Source organism: Ptychodera flava, chromosome 15 (assembly GCF_041260155.1).
Source record: "Ptychodera flava strain L36383 chromosome 15, AS_Pfla_20210202, whole genome shotgun sequence".
Taxonomy (NCBI): domain Eukaryota; kingdom Metazoa; phylum Hemichordata; class Enteropneusta; family Ptychoderidae; genus Ptychodera; species Ptychodera flava.
In genome coordinates, this window is record NC_091942.1 from 36,738,046 (window position 1) to 36,761,398 (window position 23,353).

The following is a 23,353-nucleotide window of genomic DNA, read 5'->3' on the forward strand; positions in this document are numbered from 1 at the left end:
GTTCTGTAAAGATCAAGATACCTACGTTTTTTGAAATTATAAGGCAAAATAAAATGTGTTTCTGGTATTTATTAGCATTAATTGCATTGTACTCAGTTTCAAGTTAATGATATGTGGTGTTGATTTAGATGTGAGTGTATCTCTTCATACAATCATAAATGTTCATGTAGTTTAAATAGTTTTGAACTTTAAAGTAATGTGAAGAGATTTGACTGTAGATAGAACAAAGCATATTATTATAGTTGTTAGAATTAATTTCTCTGAGTTGCTTACAACTTGTGTTTGATGTTGTTGTTTTTTCCTAAGTACCGGTACTGTAAATATCAGCAAAGTATATCTTGTTATATTAAATCCTTAGCATTTTCCAGGCTACCTTGCCGAACAAATACAATGACAGAATTGAAGTCCCCTTTTTTTTGCAAGAAGCCTGCAGATGTCAGTTCTTTCTGCATTGGTCATAACAAAGTAAAAGTTGTGGGTTGAAATGTGATATTGCTATTTCTAAATCAGGTTTCATTTGCTAATGTAATTTAGTTGAATTGATATTACTTAAATATTAACATGATTTTCTGTAATTTTACTCAACACATGTAATGCATGCATGCTCAGGTATAATATTTTCTTACATTTCTTGAGGCTTTCAATTACAAGCAATTTATGTGTTGATCACTGTAGCTTGCTGTTACCACGGCAACATGCATGGTACATCCACAATCAGCTTGTACATGCATTGCGATATAAACCTCTCTTAAAACTAGCTTGTTTTTGCTCAACATTGTCTGCAAGTATTCCGCAGCTGGTGAAAAGAAAAATAGTGTCTATGATGGCTTCGTCATCCGTTTACCATGACAACCACAGATAGTGCTGTTATGAAGCAAAACAACGTAGATCAGAAAGTATTATAGTAAATCCATGCATTGCAAAGTCATTCAACTGAATCTTTCCTTGAAATCAATTACTACAATACATCACTGATAGCAGTGAGACGTCAGTATCCATGGTGATAAAATCCACCGAAAGAGACAAAATGTCAAGAAAATTGTGAAAGAAATGTTTTAACTTCAAGAAGAGACAGTCATGTGGTAGATGTCCATTGAGCCTGTAGTGTGTCTTGGATTAATGTGTCACTATACTTGTATTTCTCACAAAAAAGTATTCATAAGCTTTTTAAAGAAACATTTATCATAGAAATATTGCATGTACTATGAAAGACAGTAATTTCATGTAAAATAGATCAGTGCAGATTATCAGGATGTTTCAATTATTAGATTCCGTGCAGTATTTCCATCCACATGACAGCTATTTAACTTTTTCCCTTTGGAAATGCTGTTCTGATGAAAAGAAAACTGCTATGTTCTCAGGGCAGTAATCTCATATCAGTGTACTGATAAGTTTGACATTTAAAGCAAGAGCTGTATTATTATCACGATGAAAGGAAGGCCATACAGTCCGAAAGATTGCAGAGAAAAACTTACTGCTATATCAATAATGCTGTTAGCATCTGCCATGAAATTATTTCCTGCCAACCATGGGCAAATACATTCATCAACAGATTTCTGCCAACACAATTATTATAAAATGTGATGATATTTTGCACCAGGTACTGGTATTTTGTCATCTACAAAATTTTTTATCAATTGTCAGGTGTACTGCTGTGCTGTTTCATATTCTTGATCATCAGAAGATGAGAACATATACGGTACATGTACATGAGTATAATACTTGCATCTGGGGTTTAATTATTCATCAGAGAGACTGGCATGTCGGATAGTGGAGGGGATCTCCCTCCCCCCCCCACTCTACTGTCTGTACAGTTTACCTGGATAATTACTGAAACAAATTCCATGTACAGCTGCAATTTAGATTTAAAGCATACCCTAACTGTTGTTAAAGTTTGTATGATGTCAGCATACACTGGTAATTCTGGCTTTAAATGTAAGTTCAGCGCAATTTGTGATGTTATTAGCTCCGCTGTTAGCGACGCGGAGCTTATCAAAGAGGTTGATTTTCCGTCGTCGTCGTCGTCCGTCGTCCGTCAACAATTGCCTTCTCCTCTGAAAGCGTGAGTCTAATTGCTTTGAAATTTTATATGCAGTTCACTTGGGGTGACTTCACTTAAGTTTATTCAAATCGTGGTGAAATTTGCATATTTGTATTTTTGGGGCATTTTTTGGTGTTTTTGGTAAAAAAATCTTCTTCTCCGAAACCACTTGTCCGATTGCTTTGAAATTTGATATGCAGTTTACTTAGGGTGACTTTAGTCAGATTTGTTCGAATTGTGGTGAAATTTGCATATTTGTATTTTTAAGGCAATTTTTGTCATTTTTGGTAAAAAAATCTTTAAAAATCTTCTTCTTCAAAACTACCAGCCGGATAGCTTTGATATATGGTACATATGTCCCAAGGGATGATCTATTTCAGATTTGTTCAAATTGTGCAGAAATATGTAAATTTACATTTTTAAGGCAATTTTTGCCATTTTTGGTCAAAAATGTATTTCTCAAAAAGTACTGGTCTGATAGTTTTGAAATTTGGTTTACAGGTTTCTATAGATGAACTAAGTAATATCTATTGAATTTCTGATGAAATCTGTAATTTTGTATTTTTTGGGCATTTTTTGCCATTTTTGGTCAAAAAATGTGTATTTCCAAAACTACTCATTTGATAGCTTTGAAATTTGGTATACAGGTTTCTACAGATGCAATAAATGATATTTATTGAAAGTATGATGAAATCTCCAATTTTGTATTTTTGGGGCAATTTTTGCAATTTTTGGTCAAAAAATGTGTATTTCCAAAACTACTAATCTGATAGCTTTGAAATTTGGTATACAGGTTTCTACAGATAAGCTAAGTAATATGTATTGAATTTCTGATGAAATCTGTAATTTTGTATTTTTTTTGGTAATTTCTGCCATTTTTGGTCAAAAAATGTGTATTTCCAAAACTACTCCTCTGATAGCTTTGATATTTGGTATACAGGTTTCTATAGATGAACTAAATGATATTTGTTGAAATTATGATGAAATCTGCAATTTTGAATTTTTGGCGCAATTTCTGCCATTTTTGCTGTAAAAAAGTTTTTCTCAAAAAGTATTGGTCTAACAGCTTTGAAATTTGGTATACAGGTTCCTATAGATGATCTAAATGATATTTATTGAAACAATGAGGAAATCTGCAATTTCGTATTTTTGCAATTGGGGCAATTTTTCCATTTTTGGTCAAAAAATGTGTTTCTAGAAAAGTACTGGTCTGATAACTTTGAAATAAATTTGATATGCATGTTCCTACAGATGAACTAAATTTGATCTTTTGAAATTATGATGAAATCTGCAATTTTTATTTTTGGGGGTACTTGTTGCCATTTTTGGTCAGAAAATTTTATTCTCAAAAAACTACTCATCAGATAGCTTTGGTTGACATGTTCTTAGGGATGATCCAATGTGATATATTCAAAGTATGATGAAATCTTCAGTTGTGTATTTTTGCTGCTATTTTAGCCACTTTTTTCTGGCCACTGCATTGAGCTATCAAAGATTTCCACCTTCTTCATCAACATGTGTCAAAAATAGTTATTCTCTACATAAACACAGCGGAGCTATATCGGCCACTAGGTCGCTTGTTATTTCTTGCACTGCAGAATCAGAGACTCTACCACAGGGAGCTCAATCTCTGATGGTCTCTTGTTGTTTGTTTTTGTTTGTTTACAAATACACAAATAGAGTAATTATGTACAACATAGCTGAAACATGACGATGTGAAATTAAGTAATAAATAAAACATGAAATGTATAACTTTCTCAAGGGTTGCAAGCTAGGCTAACAGATTTACACAACACCACATGTAATTCACCACCGATGACTGGAAACTTTCATCTTCATATGGTTCACCTACATTGTAATTTTTTACTCTACCATGGGTATGTATGTTTGTAAACAAACAAAGGCATACATCAAGAGAACATGGATGAGCTCCATGTGTTACTATTCCAGTCTTTAGATGTATGGAATATATTGAAGAGTCACAGTAAATGTCATCTTATCATGGATGAATTAAGGTTCCAAGACAAGAAATCGACCTTTTTAAGCCAACAATTTTCTAGTTGTTAATAAGCTCAGAACCCTCGTAAATTATATATTTTTAAAAAGCCTAGATCTAGGGAAACATTTTGATCACTAAGTGTCACCATTGTTTACATATTAAACTATCACGTGACAGGTAATTTGCATAATCTTCAAAAATCGGTGTTCCTTATGTTTTGTTACAATGCTTTGAGATATGTGGCTGAAATTTGTGTGAGTGCAAGCTGTCCTAAGAATCTTCCAAAGTGTGTCTCAGAATATTTTTAAACCTTCTCAAACAATTTTTATGCCTGAAAAATGTCCAGAGCGGTGAATTTAACCCTAGTTGATTTCTTTAAAATTGTGTTCAAATAAAAACTAAGCAAGATATAAAAAATCTGAGACACCCTTTTGAAGACCGTAAGTGACAGCTTGCATTCCAGTAAGTTTGAGTTAGATATTTTGAGGTAGGGAAAACCGATTTTTGAAAGGTTATGCAAATTACCTGTCACGTGAGAGTTATGTAAACAATGGTGACACTGTGATTACCAAAATCTTTCCCTATATCTAGGCTTTCAGAAAATGTATAATGTATGGGGGTTCTGAGCTTATAATCACCAAAGAGGTCAATTTCTTGTCTTGGAACCTAAGCTTTCAAAGAGTGTGCAATATCTACACTGCTTGATATTTAGTATTTCTGATCTGTCGTGCTGTATTATTGATGGCACCAGGCGTGTGAAGATGAATGTTGACATAAATACAACTACCTCAACACACAAATCACATTTCATAGTCACCAGTAGCGTAATTGTATATAAGTGATTCTGATTGTAATTTGCAAAATGACATTGCTACACATACACCATGATTTCTTCAAAGGTACCACATTTACAGCATGCAGATTTCAATTCTACAGCCAGTAAGTGTGATTCTTAATGGATTCTTTGTTTTGTAATCAGGACCCAAACACAAGAGATCCATATGGATTGACTTTAATTCATAAAGCTGCAATGAACGGTGCCTTGAGGTGTGTGCAATTACTGGTTGAAAGAGGTGCACAGGTGAATACAACAGATCTCACCGGTAAGTTGAAATGGTAGTCTATGTACATAAAATAGCAAATGATAAAAGGACTTAATTGTCAGGCAATTAGAAATGAAAACAGTGATATTTATTCTAGTACTGCTTTAGAATTCATTTTACCCCAAAGAGTCACATCTCTCACTTAGATGTATAAGATCTTATGTAGTGATATTTTCTTGTCAATGCTGTGTTCTGATCAAAACATAATGCACCTCTCTCACGTAGATGTATAAGATCTTTTGTAGTGATATTTTCTTGTCAATGCAGTGTTCTGATCAAAACATAACAACACAATAACTTTTTCCATAAAATGATTTTCAAAAATCAAAGGATTTGTTCAACAAAAAGAAACTTTTCTTTGTTGCTCAGTCATTTGGACCAAAGAGCAATCCGAGTAGAATAAATTCATTCGCAATCTTTTGTTAATATGTGAGTACAATGGATATTGATTTGATGACTTCTAAGTGCCTGTGTTTTTTTTTAAATCTTTGATGGTTTTTTCCAAAGTGATTGAAGTCTGCAAAAGTTAGATGATTTAAAAGAAAGCAAATACTTTCTAGGAATTCAGTCTGCTAAAAACTCTGATTGTGCTGGTTTTCCAAGAAAATATATTGTAGTCTTTAAAAAGAATTTTTAAAAACTGAATTTTTGGTATTCGTGTTATGACTCATCTAATGTTATTGAAACAAAATTTTCTCCATGTGTTACACCATACAGCTAGATTTACTAATTTTTGATAAATAATTCTTTGCTTCAACTGTATGTACACACATTTAAATGCCCTAAACAACAATCTGTTGCCATAGCAAAATAGGTATATCAGAGTCTGACCATTTCATCGCCTGGTTTATTGTGATGTACAATATTTACTCATTTTAATGGGATGTAAAAATTTTTAGTGAGGGGAACAGTCAATGGTGTTAATGGTATGTGGCATAATATTAATGGATATCTGATCCTAGAAAGAGGAGGTTTTCCATTAGTTCGTGAAATTTTAATGAATACAAGTCTCTATTGGAATGGTAAATACTTCAGTAGATCCTAAATATCAAATGTCATGGTCTGCTTTACAAGTTGTGAACTCTTTTCATCATTGACATTTCACAATTACTTATATTATCAGTCACTATACGTATGAAAAATGCTAACATTATTTCAGATTTCATCTTCAATGATAAGCATCATGGGTAAGTGCATTTAGAGGGTTTGCAATACATGTAGCTCATTACTGCTGGCGGTACTACTCCAGTCCTGCCATATCATAACTGAAACCAGTTAACTGGGAAATAGAGATGTACTACCCTAGATAGAGATGTTGGGTCAACCCTGTACAGATAGGTGTACTTTAGTGTTCAAACCTCAGTGTACATTTTTTGTTCATCTTATATATTCTGATTCATGACCTTGTTTAGATCTCAAAATATTAAAATTAATACATCCATTGCAGAAAGAATCTTCATTGGTGCAACCATAGATAGTAGAGAAACTGTCTATAGTGTAACACATCTTTGTATCGGAATGAACATCAGAAGGGTTTGAACCCTACACATCCAAATTTGATGTGTAGTACAAAACTCTGTGCCTGAGTTCATTTAGTAGTTTGTGTACAAGTATCACAAAAAAATAAATTTAAGAAGATGATCGAGGCTTTCTCTTGTAAAGCTTGTATATTTTTATTTCAAGGTAATATGATATGGCAAAGAATTACAAATTTTAAAAACCGCAGACACTAGACAAAAGATGTTACCATGTCATTTCAATGATATTACTGCAAATGTGTAAAACTGTGATATTTTACACCAAAGACAGTCAGTGTCTTCAGTATCAGTTGCCATGGCAGTAGAGGAGACAGCCAAGATGAAATAATCAATACCCAAAGGCTTAGGTTAGTATATGAAAGATGCTTTCACTTTTTGTGTAATCAGTTGCCATGACAATAAGAAATTGGATGAGAGTAGAATAATCTTGATTATTACCCTTTGTTCTGAGCTCATATGATGTTTTCTGCAGGGTCTACGCACGATTCAACTTTCAATATTTGATGTCATATCTATTTCATGTGAACGTGAGTGTCTTCTCCTTGACATGTGTGAGAACATTTCAAAAATCACTTCACTTTTTTCTTCCTGTTAAAGGATTACAATGTGACTTGTGCAAAGGGTATTATCGCGAATGTGACCTTTTATCAATTAAGCATTTATCAATGACCTAGCTCATTCAAAAGAAATATGAAATGCCATGAATGCTGTACAGAGTATATAAGCTGACTTGTTTGATGCTTGTATCATTGAATTCACTGGTTACAGTAGTCTTCAAGCTACAGTACCAGCATTGTAACATATGAGATGATGCAACAGAAGATACAAAATAACATCTTTCCAAATTGATGATATTATTTGTTTGCAATAGTGATTCTGCAGCTTATTATCATTTCTGTATTTCTGTATTTGAAGATGAAACTTAATTCATATCAGAATACATGTACTACATGCAGTCAGCATGGTAACAGCAATGAACAAATACCTGTCATTAACATTGTTAGATACAGGGTAGATTTAAATATTTAAATCCAGATTTAAAATCCTGTTGTACAGATATTAAAAGGGGAAGTGTGACATTTGATAATATTTTCATCATTTTTGTTCTAATAAACGAATGTGTGTTTTTTCCTTAAAACTATATTTTTTACAATGTCTAAGCCTTTCCAACACAACACATTATGCACAAAATGCCATCTTATTCTGGACGAATGAATTCTTGTTCATAAAAATATTCAGTCAATAATAACATTTTGTATACGCATGACATATGCCGTCATCAATATTAATAAAATTTTAATGTGAAGAGTGTGTTGACAAATCTTCAGTTGTCAATAATAACATTGTACATAATACATGCATCGACTGTATTGAAACGTGAATCCCATTGCAGTCTGACATATTAGAGAGTGAATTTGAAAGTGAATTTTACAAAGAAAGTGAATTTTACAAACAGAACCATCAGAAAAATATCAAAATAATTGCAGCAGTGTCCTGCAATGCCACTCACACAGCTATTGTCAAGACAGTGCTAACAACAACATGATACTGTACAACAGAGAGGTGAATCCAAAACAGTTAAGAGGGTACTGTGTAATCATATGCCATCATACCTTTATATTGATCTACATGTGCTATTGTAATGCTGTGAGACAAGTTAGTTCCCTCTGTGCGCTATTTTTCAGTATCACACTCTAGGTGTATAAAAGTGAGGATCTACTTTGTTAACAAACTTCACAATCATGTAAACATGCAGTGAAAGTACTTCAAAATTTTACTTGACAACAGTTTGGATGATATTTCGAGTGTTTATATGGAATGATTTTATTTGTTTGAGTTTCACTTAATGTCAGAGAAATAGTGTTCTGAAGTGATGACAAGAGCATGGAGTGTTGTTATGAATGTATATGAAGTCTGAGATCATGAATGTATCACAAATTATGCCATAGAATATCAATCCACACAATTAATATGATATCCAAATGGCAAATGAAACTGCAATTTCAGAGTCACATCCCAAACTGTACAAAAGATCATTTCGATTATATTTCAATGTAACACAAGGTACATGTTTAAGGTGGTGTTTCACTTAACTAACACTTTTTTCAAAGCAGTATTTCTCATTGAAGATGACATATGAAAACCCCTTCATACTATATATTTTCAAAAAGCAGAGAATCAATGTTTAGTACTGTATCAATAGTTTACTCAAAGGATGAAGGGGTACATATTTGTGATAGAAAACTTCAATTTTGGTATAAATGATAAAATTAATTTATATCAAAAATTCGATACTACTTTATGAAATTTAATATCTAATTTAAAACTAGAGTACAAAAGAAAAATTCAGGCCTTTTAAAATTTGTTTTCCATATATATATCATCACTCTGAAATGGCAGGGGTTGAAAGACTGACATTCAAAAAAAGTGATTGAAATCATGATAAGCAAAATTGAAATACTCTTATTCAAAATGTAATAACTTTATTGCAAAAGGGAATTGTCATTTAAAGATGTGAAAATTTCACAAAATTTGACCTAGCCAGAGGCTGGAATGTTGAAAACAGGAGGAAACCAGGAATTCTCAGACTGGTGATTTGCATAATTTTATAGTCTTATTCACCCAATTTATGACTGGTTGTCACGCTTAAAGGTGAACCCAACCAGTATTTTAATCTTGAGTGAACAAATTTATGGAACTTGAATGTTTTTTTGCAAAAAGTTATTTTTGAGCAAAATACACTGTGTTATGTACAATGCCAACTTATTAAAACATTCACTAGTATTGTAACTATTGTGGTATGCTTAATTGTACGGACAGCCAATTAACCTAGCCAAGGACAGGCCATTCTGCCATATAGTACCACTAGAACCAAAACAATTTCAGGTCTGTTGAGATCAGTATTGACATCACAGCATACAGCTAACATTAAACGACTTTAGATTATAAATGTGCATGCCCCACCCAACAAGTTACAGTAATATTTAATCACTCAGGATTTCTAAAGAAACGTTATCTCAGCCTTGAATCTAATAATGATATTTTTAGAAAGAGTGACCAATAATACTTCTAATCATGGAGGAATACCACTGATGAAGACTTAACCTTAGAACACAGATTTAAAACAACATGTTTGGTATTTTACTTTGAACAAAATTACAAAGCCAGTAATATTTTGTTACCTACCTAAAGAAAACATTTTTTTGTGCAGAATTTGACAATAAACTCCTTGATGAACAATTTAGATTATCTTAAGGATTTGTAAAACATTCAGATTTCTGGTTTTTGTCAGTGAATGTTAATCATGCATCTTATCTCTCTATTTAGTCATCATTTCTCGCATGCAAAATCACTTTTGAAGTGAAAGCAAAAAATATTACTCAAGAGGTTTGGGTTGAGAGACAAGATCAAAAATATTATATAGTAGAAATTTCTTTCAAGGTAACTGCTATGTATGTCTTTTATCAGCCCCGCTGTGTGAATAGTTTACTTGCAAGTGTGTTACTTGACTGATCAAGGTAATTTCTGTCACTAGAATTTTGTTGATTTGTAACGATTTGAAAGTGATAACTGCCATTCTGTTTCAATCTCATTTTGTAACTCCACTCAACTTATACCAGTACATGAGAATCCTTTGAGGACAATTCTACAGTATATTTTCACAAGAGGATTGTCAAACAGATTTGAACTTAGTGTACTTTACGTGGCAAGCCTATATTTGATGTGAAATAATGGATTAATTGGCTTAGTTACATGAAATGATAGCCCAGTGCATGTAGCAAGCTAAATTCTTTCTGTACCTGAGAAGTATCTGAATGAATAAACTGAAACTTGATTCATAATACATGGAGATAAGTATATAGGGTCAATAATTCTAAAAGTATTCACTATTTTTGATGCAAACAACAGCCTACAGCAATACTGTAATGTGAAACTTCTGTACATCTGTTTCAAACTGAATGCAAGTCACTAGTGCTCTTCTGTTAGCTTTGACAAAGTCAAAAACCAAGAATATGTCTTCTCCATGGCAACAGCATAGCACAGGAAGGCAATTAATATACATGTAGCTCGATCCCTCTCTGACAAATAAGTAGTATGTGTGGAATCCATGTATATGGACTATTATTATGATGAACTTTGATATGCTAACCCTTGAAATTTTTAGCAACTTGCTGAAATACCAGAACCTAGAATTTCTCAGGGACCTTTACTGGGAAAAATGAGACACATACATTTTTCTGTTCTTTCAGGTCAGACTCCATTGCACTATGCTGCAGCCAATGGTTATCTAGATGTTGTGAAGTGGTTGACAGAGAAAGGCCATGCAAGTACCTCAGCAAAGACCAATAAGGGCCACACTCCGCGCTACATGGCCAAGTCAAGGGGTCAGACTAAAGTTGTTACCTTCTTGAATGAGCTTGGTGAGTACTTGTCCTTTCTGCTGTGAACTAATCAGTATTTTTCAATACTCTATGTACATGTAAGGCAGAATGCACATCAGTATTTTTCAATACTCTATATACATGTAAGGCAGAATGCACAGCAGGGACAAGTTTTCAGAATACCATATTTTTTCATTACTTCTCTGATCTACCGCTTGTGTAGGTTCATTTTAAAGCTCTGAGAAAAAACAAAAATCAAAAACAAAAATTTTATTTTTCCCCATAGAGATGATGACCATTTTGAATTTCAAATATTGGTCAATGTTAGGTAATTTGTTTCTCTACTACCAAACTTCGAATGGTGACCCCTGATTTTTATTCTGGATTTTGTAAGAAAATGGTTAAAAGTTTCATTTTGGAAAGTTTTGAGCAAAAATTTAAGTCTTTCACTTTCGATGTGTGTACTACCTTAAGCTCTAAAACAAACAAATTTTTATTGAAATGTATGAATAGAAGAAATAGTTTTGTATGTGTAAAGATATTGCCCCTTTGAAATAGTACAGCAGTCATTTGCCTATCAACCATGTAAACATTAAATTCTGTATAAAAATGTAGTACCATACACTTTTATTAAAATCCCCACCAGTAACTTATATTCACAACCTTCAACCCTGATGTGCAGTGTACCTAGATAAGTGTAGTGAGAGTCACTATAACCTGCTAAATACAAATGCTGTGTATACAGTCACATAAAATCATGAAGTCAGGCTTGTTCTGCCTGGAGAATGATCTATAATTGACAGTGATGAATATAGACTGCAGATAAATAAATGAATTACTGGTGTATTTAAAACAGGAGGGTATAGAAACGTAAACTTTAATAATCATACATCATAATATTATCAGTGTAATATTGTATTTTGATTTAAAATGTTCAGTCTGACTGTTTAATGCATATTTTCTATTACAGAGAATAAAATGGAAGGCAACACATGGATGGGAACTTGATTGCATCGATTGATCCAACAACACATTAGTACATGTACAATGGACTGAATTTGATAATGAATGTGGCAACATGCATACATGGTGTTTTGCATTGCCAATTATACTAGAAGCAGGGTATATTTATTCTATCTACTAATGAACATGTATATGCATGTTTAGTCATTGCAACTTCAAACTGTTTATTCTCCGTAACAATTAGTGTTGGTTTTGTTGTCATTGCTTAGTAAACATGCACTTCTGGTATTACTTTGTGTATGTTATGACATATATGCCTACAAATAGCAGATCTGTGTCTTTTTTACAATTGCAGAATTCAACTGACATCTAATTTTGTCTCAATGCTTGAACTCAATACATGTTTGTGTTTTTCACAATTTTAGAATTCAACACTGGTTGGTTGAAGATTTGTAACCAAGCCTCCTTCGATTTGAAATAAACAAAACTGAAAACTAAAAAAACTATATGCACTATGAAATAAGTTACTCTCTCACAAGTAATTTCAATACGGATATAGAAAGTTATAGACATCGATGCAATACTGCTGTTACACTGTGTATGTGTTTGTACATGTTCAGCAACTCAGCAACTCATTATTCATTATGTTGTATGACAAGCATTATATGGAAAATATCTTCAAAATGTTCAGGTTTCTGGGATTTTAATTTGTGAAATTGTGAAAGTGTCCTGATCTTGCAAGTCTTGATAATTGCATACACACTGATATATGTACAATATGTTATCTTTTTTATGACATTTTGTATGGTGCTCCTGGTATATACATCTCATTAAGATGTTAGAGATGTAGAACAGTTCCGTACCTGAAGTAGTAAATTGCACAAATCAGGACATAACAGGTAAAAATTTACACTGTACCAGGTGTCAGTTTCTCGTTGTAATATTTTAGTGTGTAATGATTTGTCGTCATACCACATGTGTGAAGAGGAATATTTTTATATTCAACTGAGAATCCTTAATAGCTTTAATTCACCCACACAAGCATGAAAACATGATGATTTTCTAAGTGTGACATTTCTCAAGAAGTACAATCTATCTTGAGAAGTAAATTTATTAAATGGAAGTGATAAGGTCAGGGAGGGGCCCCATAGCGAAGTATCATCAATCATTTGTATTCATGAATTATGAAAGAAAATGCTTCAAAGTTTCCTTTATCAAAACAAGCAAAAGTTTAAAACTTCTAGTATTTAAAACATTTTGTATAACCTATATGTCTTAATAATCGCATCTAATTTTTACTGGTGACCAGTCAGGACCATATATTACTCTGTATGAGGTCTTCAGTATCTTACAAATCTGATCAGATTTGACAGAATGTCACTGCTGGTAAGAGTTGACCATTCTGCTAAATGCCATAATGGAGATGACTGCACTTTAATCATTTTAAATGCATGCGTGTGTATGAGTGGTTATTTGAGGAGACAGTTTATGCATTAGTCCACAGACCCTGGATTATGATGATACTGGTATACTGTACATACTGAATGTGCATAATACTGTTGTGTGTGTTACATGGTGATAATAATTGTAAGGAATTGTTTGTCTCAATGACAATCTCTGTGATAATTATTTCATTTATGATAATTGCTGTCACTAATGTACTTCAAGGAAAATACAGAAATGTAAAAACTGCTCTGAATAATTGATGAGCTTAATCAGTCGACCTTTGGTTTATGCTTTTAAATGTATAAATGAGTAATTTTTCAGCAAGTCTTGGTCATATGTGATAGGGTTCTGCAATTTTTCTTTAATGTATCATGTTTTGTTTTTACACAGTAGATCTGAGTCCAACCATAAATTTTGTAACTTATATTGGTTTCATTTCTGCAATGTAATGTGTAAGTTACATGTGATTTCTCATTCCACGGTGTTTATAATGTTTACTTGTAGGAGTGAGTTGCTTTGTCAAAAGATAGACCCTTCAGAAAATGCATACTTTAGAGGGTCTTTGGTCAAAATATGCCTGATTTGTATCTTCAGAAATGGTTTTATATTAAAATTGATAAACTTCATTTAACCATGTTTTCTTATCAAAAACCCCTGAACGAGCATCTATTGCATCTAATCAAGGTTTAAGTGACTCATACAGCAAATGTGACTAAATTTTTGTGTACAAGCTCAGAAATGTGATAATTTTGGTCAGAATCCAATTTTTACACGGATATTTACTGTAGTAGTGACATCATAACGGATAATTATAAATTCCATGACTCTCACAGTTTGCTTGTAGTTTGCAGTCTGATTCTTCTTTTGATTTTGCAAAGACATTTTTCTGCCCAGAATGATTAAACTTATATGTAAGTATGACCATGAAATGAGTTCTGATCTACCATAGAAGTAGTTTCCAGAATTGAGTGAATTGCAATTTTAGGGAGCCACCATTATTTACGGGCCGGGGGATCAGAGGAATTTCATGAGAAATTCTGAAATTTTGAGTGACTCCCTCCAACTATGATGAATTTGAGTAACACACCTCTCTAACAGAAATTTTAGAAATGTTAAATATCAATACATGTATTGTAATATTCATAAAAATACAGCAACAGTAAAGACCTTTCAAATCCTGAAGTACCCTGCTAGATTATCATCGGTTATCTCATGACAGTTGAAAAAGGTGAAACCAACAAAATTAAATTCAAAGGCACAAGACAATGTTGATATAAAAGCTCACGCTGTAAACTGGTATCCGACCATATAATATTGTTTAACCCTTTGAGAGCTGTAATTTTTTCCCTCCAAAATTTTACTGCAACATTTTACCAATTTGTATGAACTTTTTTTTTGTTGAATTTTTTGATAATTTTGGACAAAATGGACATAATGTTTCATTGTCTACATTTTTAATCAATATTTTGACGATAATCCGAGAAACATTGACTGGGGTATATTTTATAAAAGCAACAAAATTTGACTTTGGGTGCTGAAAGGGTTCATTTGGATGGGTATCATGACAGGGTTTTCACTAGGATATCTGAGAACACAGCATTTGAAAGTACAGGGAGAGAACACACAAGAGGCTGAGGGGGAAGTATCAGAGAGGTGTCCCCTCTCTTGCGTGGAAAATTTTGAGAAATTGATGTGTGGAATGGTGCATTGCGAGAGGTGTTTTTAATTTTTTTTACAAAGTAAAACTGTTAGACACCCGAAGGGGGAGAGCACGAGATGGGGTGTCCCTCACCTCTTGCATCAAAAATTGTGAGAAATTGATGTGTGCAATGGTGCAATCTGAGAGGTATTTCAATTTATTTTGCACCAAAAATTGAGTAACTCCCCCTTCTTTCTCTCCACATTTTGAGTAATTTTTTGAGTGACCCCCCTCCCTCAATCATAAATAATGATGGCCGCCTTAGAATTTAAACCTTCAACAGTTGTACTATGGTTTTGCTCATTTAATAGAACTGTGTAATGTTTGATGAAGGCTATTGTGTGGGAATTTCATATTAAGTATTTCAAATACGTACCATAGATTTATAAAAGCAGCCTAACCTGTGATTGTTTGAGAAAGACATATTTCAATTTGTTTAAATTATATGCTTTATTTTTTCAGTCTCAAGTTTCGAGACATAGAGATTCAGGCTTACAACGTACAAAGTAATGACCATGCACCTCTTGAATTGGAAACTTAAAATATTTTATATTGTTGAGATGAAAATTTGCAGACGTTTATATGCTTTTGGAAATATGACTTGAAGAGAGAAATCTTACTAATCTACATATCATCTACTATTGATAAGGGCTTTTTGAAAGAAGTATATCTTTTCTATAAAAAACTGAAAAGTTTTTGATAAAAGCTAAGTAACATTTACAGTTTGTAAATCAATGATACTAGAGTGGATTTGATGTTTCATAAAAAATTTCAATTTCTACCAAAAGTGTAACTGATCATCTAGCCATGTTACACCTTGCATAATTAGTTATCAACTATATTAGTGTATACTGAATGTTCCTTGCTTGATATACATAGTGACTGTCCAAGGGAATAGATTCTAGCTGCCCATATAATTGCAAGCAAATGCATTGTTGCAACAACAACAAATTCCACTGTATATCATTGTGTCTACATGTGACTTCAAAAATTAATATTTTATGAACAATTATTAATTCATGATGAATTTATGATCATGATGTTCATATCACAATGTTCAGATAGCCTTCAATTAATGAAAAAATACATATATGGATTTCAATGAATACATAAATATAATAGTATTTTTATCTTTAGTATGCTTGTGTCAATTTCTACAAGGTTTTTCAATGTATGTATTGTACTGTGCTGTACATAAATTGTATTGGAAGTGGTAGTAGTGTAGTCAATACAGTGTCACTGTCATGGCAGGCCTCAAAAATGCCTTGTTTTACCTTGCAACTAATAGTGTTTATGGATTTGACAATGTTTCTGTCATGAAAATTAAATTGTATGATGTATGCACTATTTGTTACTCTCAATATCTCATCAAAGTTGAAAAAAATAGGTCGCTGTTGTTGTTCACGGTGAGGGTAGATCACATCAATACATCTGCTGCCATGTTTGTTTAGTATTTACTCCACATAATACCCAGTAACATTTCCACTCATGACACCATGTGTATGCAAGAAATGCTTGCAAGAGAAATGTCTATGATATTGATGCTATTGGAATTTAGAAGAAAAGTAATTTTGGTATGTCCAGTCCAAACATTGTTCCAGAATTCAATGGCCCAAAGTAACTGTATTTAGTATTTGTTATAAATACATTCATGGGATGGTTTGCGGCATACTGCTGGTGAATTAGCAAATGTGTGAGATAGAACTGGGATATGTTGATACCATAAGTTCAAACAGATAAGATGTACAACATTATATTAGTCACTCCCAGCAACACAGTAATGCACATGGCCATCTGTGGATGGATAATGTACCATACTAATTCCATTATATTCAATTACAGATGACAGTCGGAAGTCATCCTTAAAAAATATTGTTAAAAATTTTACAATCTCAGATGCCAACATCTTTATGATATATGTCTTATCTCACATTTTGTGTATGTGTAATGAAATAGATTGACCATTTCTTCTTGTCAGAATAGCACCATGTTGTAAGGGATGTTTTGATTGCCAGTGCTAGTGTATACATATTGCTTCAAGTAAATATACCGCCAAAATCTATATAATTGCTTCAAATAGAGTTCCATCACACACATGTCACCTCACAGCATCAGCTTATTGTTCGAGGCTCACTTCAGAAAACTAACAATGTTTGCATATTTTTAACTCCAACTTGTTATATTTATTTATTTATATATTGTATCATACAGTAAATTCTTGAAATAAAGTTGTGTTTTGGTGAGAAATTCACTGTGTGGTTTATTTAAGCAATAAAGCACACCCAGCAGTGGTATACCAGAAGATTCATGCCATATATGAACGAGCGATAGCAAGCTGAACTGAAGTACTCGTGAACTGGTGAAAAGTGAGTGGTATACTATCATTTGGTGTGAATTTTTGCTATTATATCATAACAGTATATTGAAATTCTGGCATGGAACGTCAAAAGAGGCTTTTTGCTCTTGCTGAGAGCTCATGTGTGTGCCAGCCGTGGTGTACCACGAATACCACAGTTCTTTTCACGTACGTCTTGACCAATCAGATTGCTGTACTTGCGTCATCAATATAGTAGTATGATATAATACATGTTATATCATACCGATATATTGATGGTGCAAGTAAGTGATCTGATTGGTGGAGGAACATGATAATAACAGTGCTATAGTCATGATATTGCATAGCTGGAATGCACACAAGCTCTCAGTGAGAAAAAATGCTTGTTTAAACAATTTACACCAGAATTTTAGTATACTGATATGATTGCAAGAAATACCTCAGCAATGGGTATACAACTCAAGTTTGACCAGTTCACTCCATACATGCAATGCTAAGTTCATGCATACATGTTATGTTGTGGACTTTTCAAAATCTTTTGGTATATGCCCATCGCTGGGATTGGTATATTGCTTAAGTATTGCATAACAGATTAATAAGTACACTACAACTTCATAGCATAATAACAACCATACTTTGGAAAGTGCAAGAGATAATGACAATGATCCATAGGTAACATCCACAATTATCTGTTTATACTACTTTGCTGGGGGAGACTACAGGATTTCCCAACTGTTGGGACCTCTGGGCTTATACATAATGGTTGTGTTATGTTGTTTGTTTCTTTTCTGTTGATATTTGTACATTTTTGTCCAATTTTGATGATATTTCTGAAATAGAGGTTGAGTGTGAGTTAATGCTGTTTATGACGCTGCCTTCATATAGGTGGAATTAAATAAAGAGGGGTTACTGAGAAATAGAACAGGCATGAATTATGGGCAACTTGTTACGAAAAGGACAACAAGGAAACTACACAGCACAACTGTAAATATTGCCGTTTAAATATAGAGGAGTCATCTATACATCACTATAATTTCATGAATATGAGTAGCCTGTAAGTTGGAAATTAAAAAAGAATGATGAATAAACCGATAAAAATTAACGTTGGTGGCGCCCTAACGCTACCGAAGGCATGGGTAAATGATTGCCTCATATTGCCTTCTTTCATTGTGCTATCGGTGGAAGAACGATAGTGTAAATAATGAGTAGAATTATCCTATGTTTCAAAAAAAAGTCGAGAAGAGTGAAAGATTTCGCATTTAGACCAGAGGAGGTACACAAATGCCCGAGGAAATTGAGAAACAGTATACAGTATAAAAACCTGTAAAGAGAAATATGGAATAATGCACTTCTTCCTTTGTCAGAAAATATTTCATGTAAAACACCCATACCAACAATTATTGACAGTAGAAATTGAACGGCAACGATGTGACATCAGATTATTTACTGTATCACTTCACTTGTGAAATACATATTGTGGAAAATAAGAAATACAGTGTTGATAATTTTCAAGAGTTATAAACTTGAATGTAAAAGATGCTTTCTTCCACACTTCCTCTTTTCAGATCATTCCTTTGTATATTTTATCGTTACTAACTTACTATTATGTACACATGACGTCTCATGACGGGGCACAATCTGATTAAAATCAGATGTAGAGTACGGCGACGTCTATACTTACGTGGTATTCTCTTGCTGTCGCCTATCACTAAACTTTATTTCACGAAGAAATATGAACTTATAAATGATTATGCTATCATTTTCTTCCAGAGATGGCGGCAAGAGAGTACCACGAATTTGCTATATGAAACGAGTAGAAGTAGTTGATTTGATGTAACAGTCTTTTATCGTGGTTAAAATTACCTTAAAACAGTCTTTAATAACGTTTTTAGAAAAATTGGACGCGTTTGCTCTTTATATTTTTAAATTGATAACATCAATTTATTTTTACATCCGTTACGCATTATGGCAATTCAAAACGAGACTAAATCAAGAAGAGCTAGTTAATACAATGACGTAAATAATGTCAGATTTTAGATTTGTTATTGTGTAAGGCATTTTCGAACCTAAAATACTGCCTTGGTTTTCTGCTGTGAGTGATTTCTGTGTTGTTAATCTGGGATGCAGAGATTAACAGTGTTCCCCTAAGTGTTGATAAATCACACGAAGAACCAGCAGAGTCTTGAGGTGCGTTTGGATATTGAACTTCATATCTTGAATATTTCAAGTCTTATCTTGTGCTTTAGCTGTGCGTCACCTTTAAGTATCAAATACGATCTATTTCACTCACCCAATGTCGATACAGTTTCAATACCACTTCAATACTTTGATGGGCCGACGACTATCATTTGAAATAGTAAGTCATGGTGATGAAGTGGCGAATATCGCTCTGTCTGCTGTGCATTTTGTCAGACGTTCACTGTCATACATGAGTAGATGAATAAACATAAGTACCGTATATTAATACTGGAATTTTTTGAACTAGAAGTCTTTGAGTTTTGTGTAACTGTTCATACACAATTGCAAGTTCAAGGTCAGATTAGTTGTTTTTGTCATTTTTTGTCTAACTTAGTCACATCTGACTCGCTATTTCTCCAGACTTTGGTGTCACGTGATCTGACTTTAAGAGATGTCTAATTCTTCCAGGTTTCGTTGACGTTGGCTCATGAACTCATCGTACGTCGGAGGGGAAGTGACGTCACTGATATGGTCTTGCTCCTCTTCAAAGGCAGGATTCTGGAATGCGATGCTGATGAAAAAAATTAGTCAATACGATTACTCGGTCAACTGCCAAATTATTACTTATTGTGAACTATATCACCTAATAACTATGCATGTGCTCGAAAAACGATCACCCTCAAGTGACGTTTAATACTTTGCATTTCCGCCAGTCTAAAGGTAAGTCAGTCAGTCGACATTACATCGTTCTAATAGAAGCAACCGTTTCAGAACAAGCATAAAGCTTCTGTCATCTCTTTTAAAGCATATCAAGACACCAAATGTTCGTAAATTTTTCAAATCATTCAACCGGAAGCTAACAATCCAGATTCCCTCACAGTCATCAAATCAGTGTGACTAGTATGAATACGTGTATTTTATCCCATGGATTACAGTTCAAAGTACCAGACTGGTGAGATTGAATTCAATATGTTGAATTTTTGACAGCCTTGAAGATCAAACTGCCCTTCGACAGGTCCATTTCATTTGTTGTGTCTTCTTTTAATGCTAATCGGTAGTGTACACGTGACTTTAATTTTTGCATTTTATCAAAATGGTATTTACTTAGCGCCAAGCCTCCGCATCCCCATGATCTTGGCACGCTCCTTTTCTCGGTCCAAGAAGACAAATTGACAATTCTCATGTTCCTACTAGTAGAGATGTCGTGAGAACCAATGTGGGATAATTGGATGGTGAAGTAGTATCGATTTAATCTACAAGTGTAATCTCATCTGCTTTTCTTTTTATATTACACACTTGTTTTTATGAGTAATTTGCAATATTGCAACATTCAGCTATATGGCACATAACACGTTTGAGAAATTTGAAAAATATGAAAATCCAATTATCCCAAATTAGTTCCAATCGTGTTAAGTTCAATATAACATTCGAAAAATAATTTTAAGAAAGAAAAATGTTGTATTTACCATTCGTTATATGCTGGTGGAGGGTAGTTTTCGATTTCAACATGTTCCTCCGTACTCTGCTGTGAAGTTTCTCCGCTATCGTCGTTTCGGCTTGGTCGACTCAGCCGACCGAATCGACCAAATCTGGACAAGTAGATTTCCATCGCTCGTCGGCTGCCGAAATATTTACACGGCAGTAGAATGCAAGTAAGTGCTATGCAACCAGCGACGAAACCAAGATAGTACCAGATCACCTTGGAGGGATCGTCACTTTCGATTGTCATCAAAATGAGAGCCAAAAGAATGACGATGCAGGGCGAAGAGACAGCGCAGAAAAAAGATAACGCCCTCTTACGACCAAGCCTTTGGACATTATTGTCATTTAGATCTTCTGCCCTTTGTCCATTTTCGACGTCTGTAGTGTTGTCAGTAATTCCGTCTGCCGTTTCTACCGCCATGTTATCCTATTTCCCTTTGATATGTGTCCGACTGCTTAAATCATCGAAGACGGTAAAAATTAGGGACATCTTCTGCCACAAAGTGTGTGTCCACAGATACAGAAATTAAGATTACATGTATCCACTGGTGTGATGTTCTACGTCAGTTTTACAGTAGCACCGCTAGGCTAGAACTCAAAACGGTTACATGACCAACACACTTTATACAAGAAAGGTCAAATCACTTACGGTATCCAAGGGACGATCAACCATTGTCACAAAGTCTTCAATTCGGTAAATATTTTGTGCAAGTTTTCAAGCAACTAATATCCCTCGTTTTTCGTTGTAATCCGAATACTCCGATCGGCAGAGCTGCATAGGATCCAGGGTCATACAGAAATGGAATGCATCACTCGATATTACTCGGTGTAAACTCCGGATGACTGGTGGTATCATTCGTTCTGCAACATGTTTTGAGAAAAACTAAAGGGAATGAAGGTCAAAGGTCAAGCTGGGCCACATTACCTGTCACTGATATCAATCATTGAATAACCTGTTTTCTGATACGTTCACGTTATCGATGATAGAATCCACACCTGTACAAATTTCAAAACCGCCAACTGCAACAAATTTAGGCTTGAAAGAAATGGAAAGTAAATTTCAATTATGCGGTGTCTTCATGCTATCATCGTTTCACTATTTGCGGCAAGATGATATGTTTTGACAAAACACAATTTGTCATGTTATGTATCACCATATCTTTGAGTTAGTTGATCATTAATAGGTCTGATTCTTATGCGATTACATTGACAGTCTCTCAATAACATAATATAAATGTCATTAATTATTGTTATTATTTACCATGTTTGGCGCATTGCAAGTTTAAAAATAAATATCGGTATTTTCTACGTGACTTTCACAAGATTCTTCCATTAATCGTATCTACTATTAAGATATTGGTGATCACACTGAGTGTATAGGAGGATGGGTAACGATGATCTGTTACATATTAATCGTCATTGTCATCTAGATCGTTACAAATACACATTGACCCGTAAGGCATCATACAATCAGGGGACAAGCTCCCATTCTTCTGAACGGATCGCAAAAATTTGCCATTTTACTGACGTCAGTCAAACGTCAAGAATAATCTTTTCCTACCCAGAAATGAAATATTTTATGTTACCATCATCTTTTCACCTTTCAACAATTTTGCCATTGCCAAAAAATCATACTGACTGGGGCGTTGATGTTTAAATAAGTACAATGACAATATGCTTCTGGCACCACCGAAAAGACTAATTCGATAAAGTTACCATTCAATAAAATCCAAATCACAAATCATTTCTTCATAAGTCTCATCGATCCTGACATCTCGGACTGAACTACGTCCCACTTCCCAAAAGGGTCAGGTACTGATTAAAACAGTTGTTATTCCCTAAGTTTGTACTCTTTGTGTGGGAAAGGTCGATCACAGTGGAAAGGTCGATCGTTCTGTGCGTATACCGTCACGGTCACGGGTGAAATGTGATACTGGTAAAGTTTGAAGGTTTAAAGTGTTCTACATAAATGTGATAGTCATATTTCAAGACTAAACAGTAAGTGGCGAACAAGAATATGTGGTGCAATAATTCAAGATTGTGTTTGCAAATATGTTTGCATTTATTTATCATCATGATGAACTGCGCCCTCCCCCTGGAGACAGGCACAGGTTACCACCACATAGAGGAGATGTCCAGTGTTCTACATGTTTGCCAACAGAGTAGCTATGATAGGCGACGACAAAA

At 33.9% G+C, this 23,353-nt stretch overlaps 1 protein-coding gene across 1 annotated transcript in view; it reads left to right on the forward strand.

Moving 5' to 3' along the window:
* Positions 1-12,529, forward strand: part of LOC139152053 (uncharacterized) — a 29,007-nt gene extending 16,478 nt beyond the window's left edge. The window contains exons 3-5 of the mRNA XM_070725144.1: positions 5,020-5,143; positions 10,932-11,102; positions 12,034-12,529. Coding sequence (XP_070581245.1) covers positions 5,020-5,143; positions 10,932-11,102; positions 12,034-12,071 — 333 coding nt within the window. The 3' untranslated portion in view covers positions 12,072-12,529. The remainder of the gene's footprint in view (positions 1-5,019; positions 5,144-10,931; positions 11,103-12,033) is intronic.
* The last annotated feature ends 10,824 nt before the right edge of the window (positions 12,530-23,353 follow it).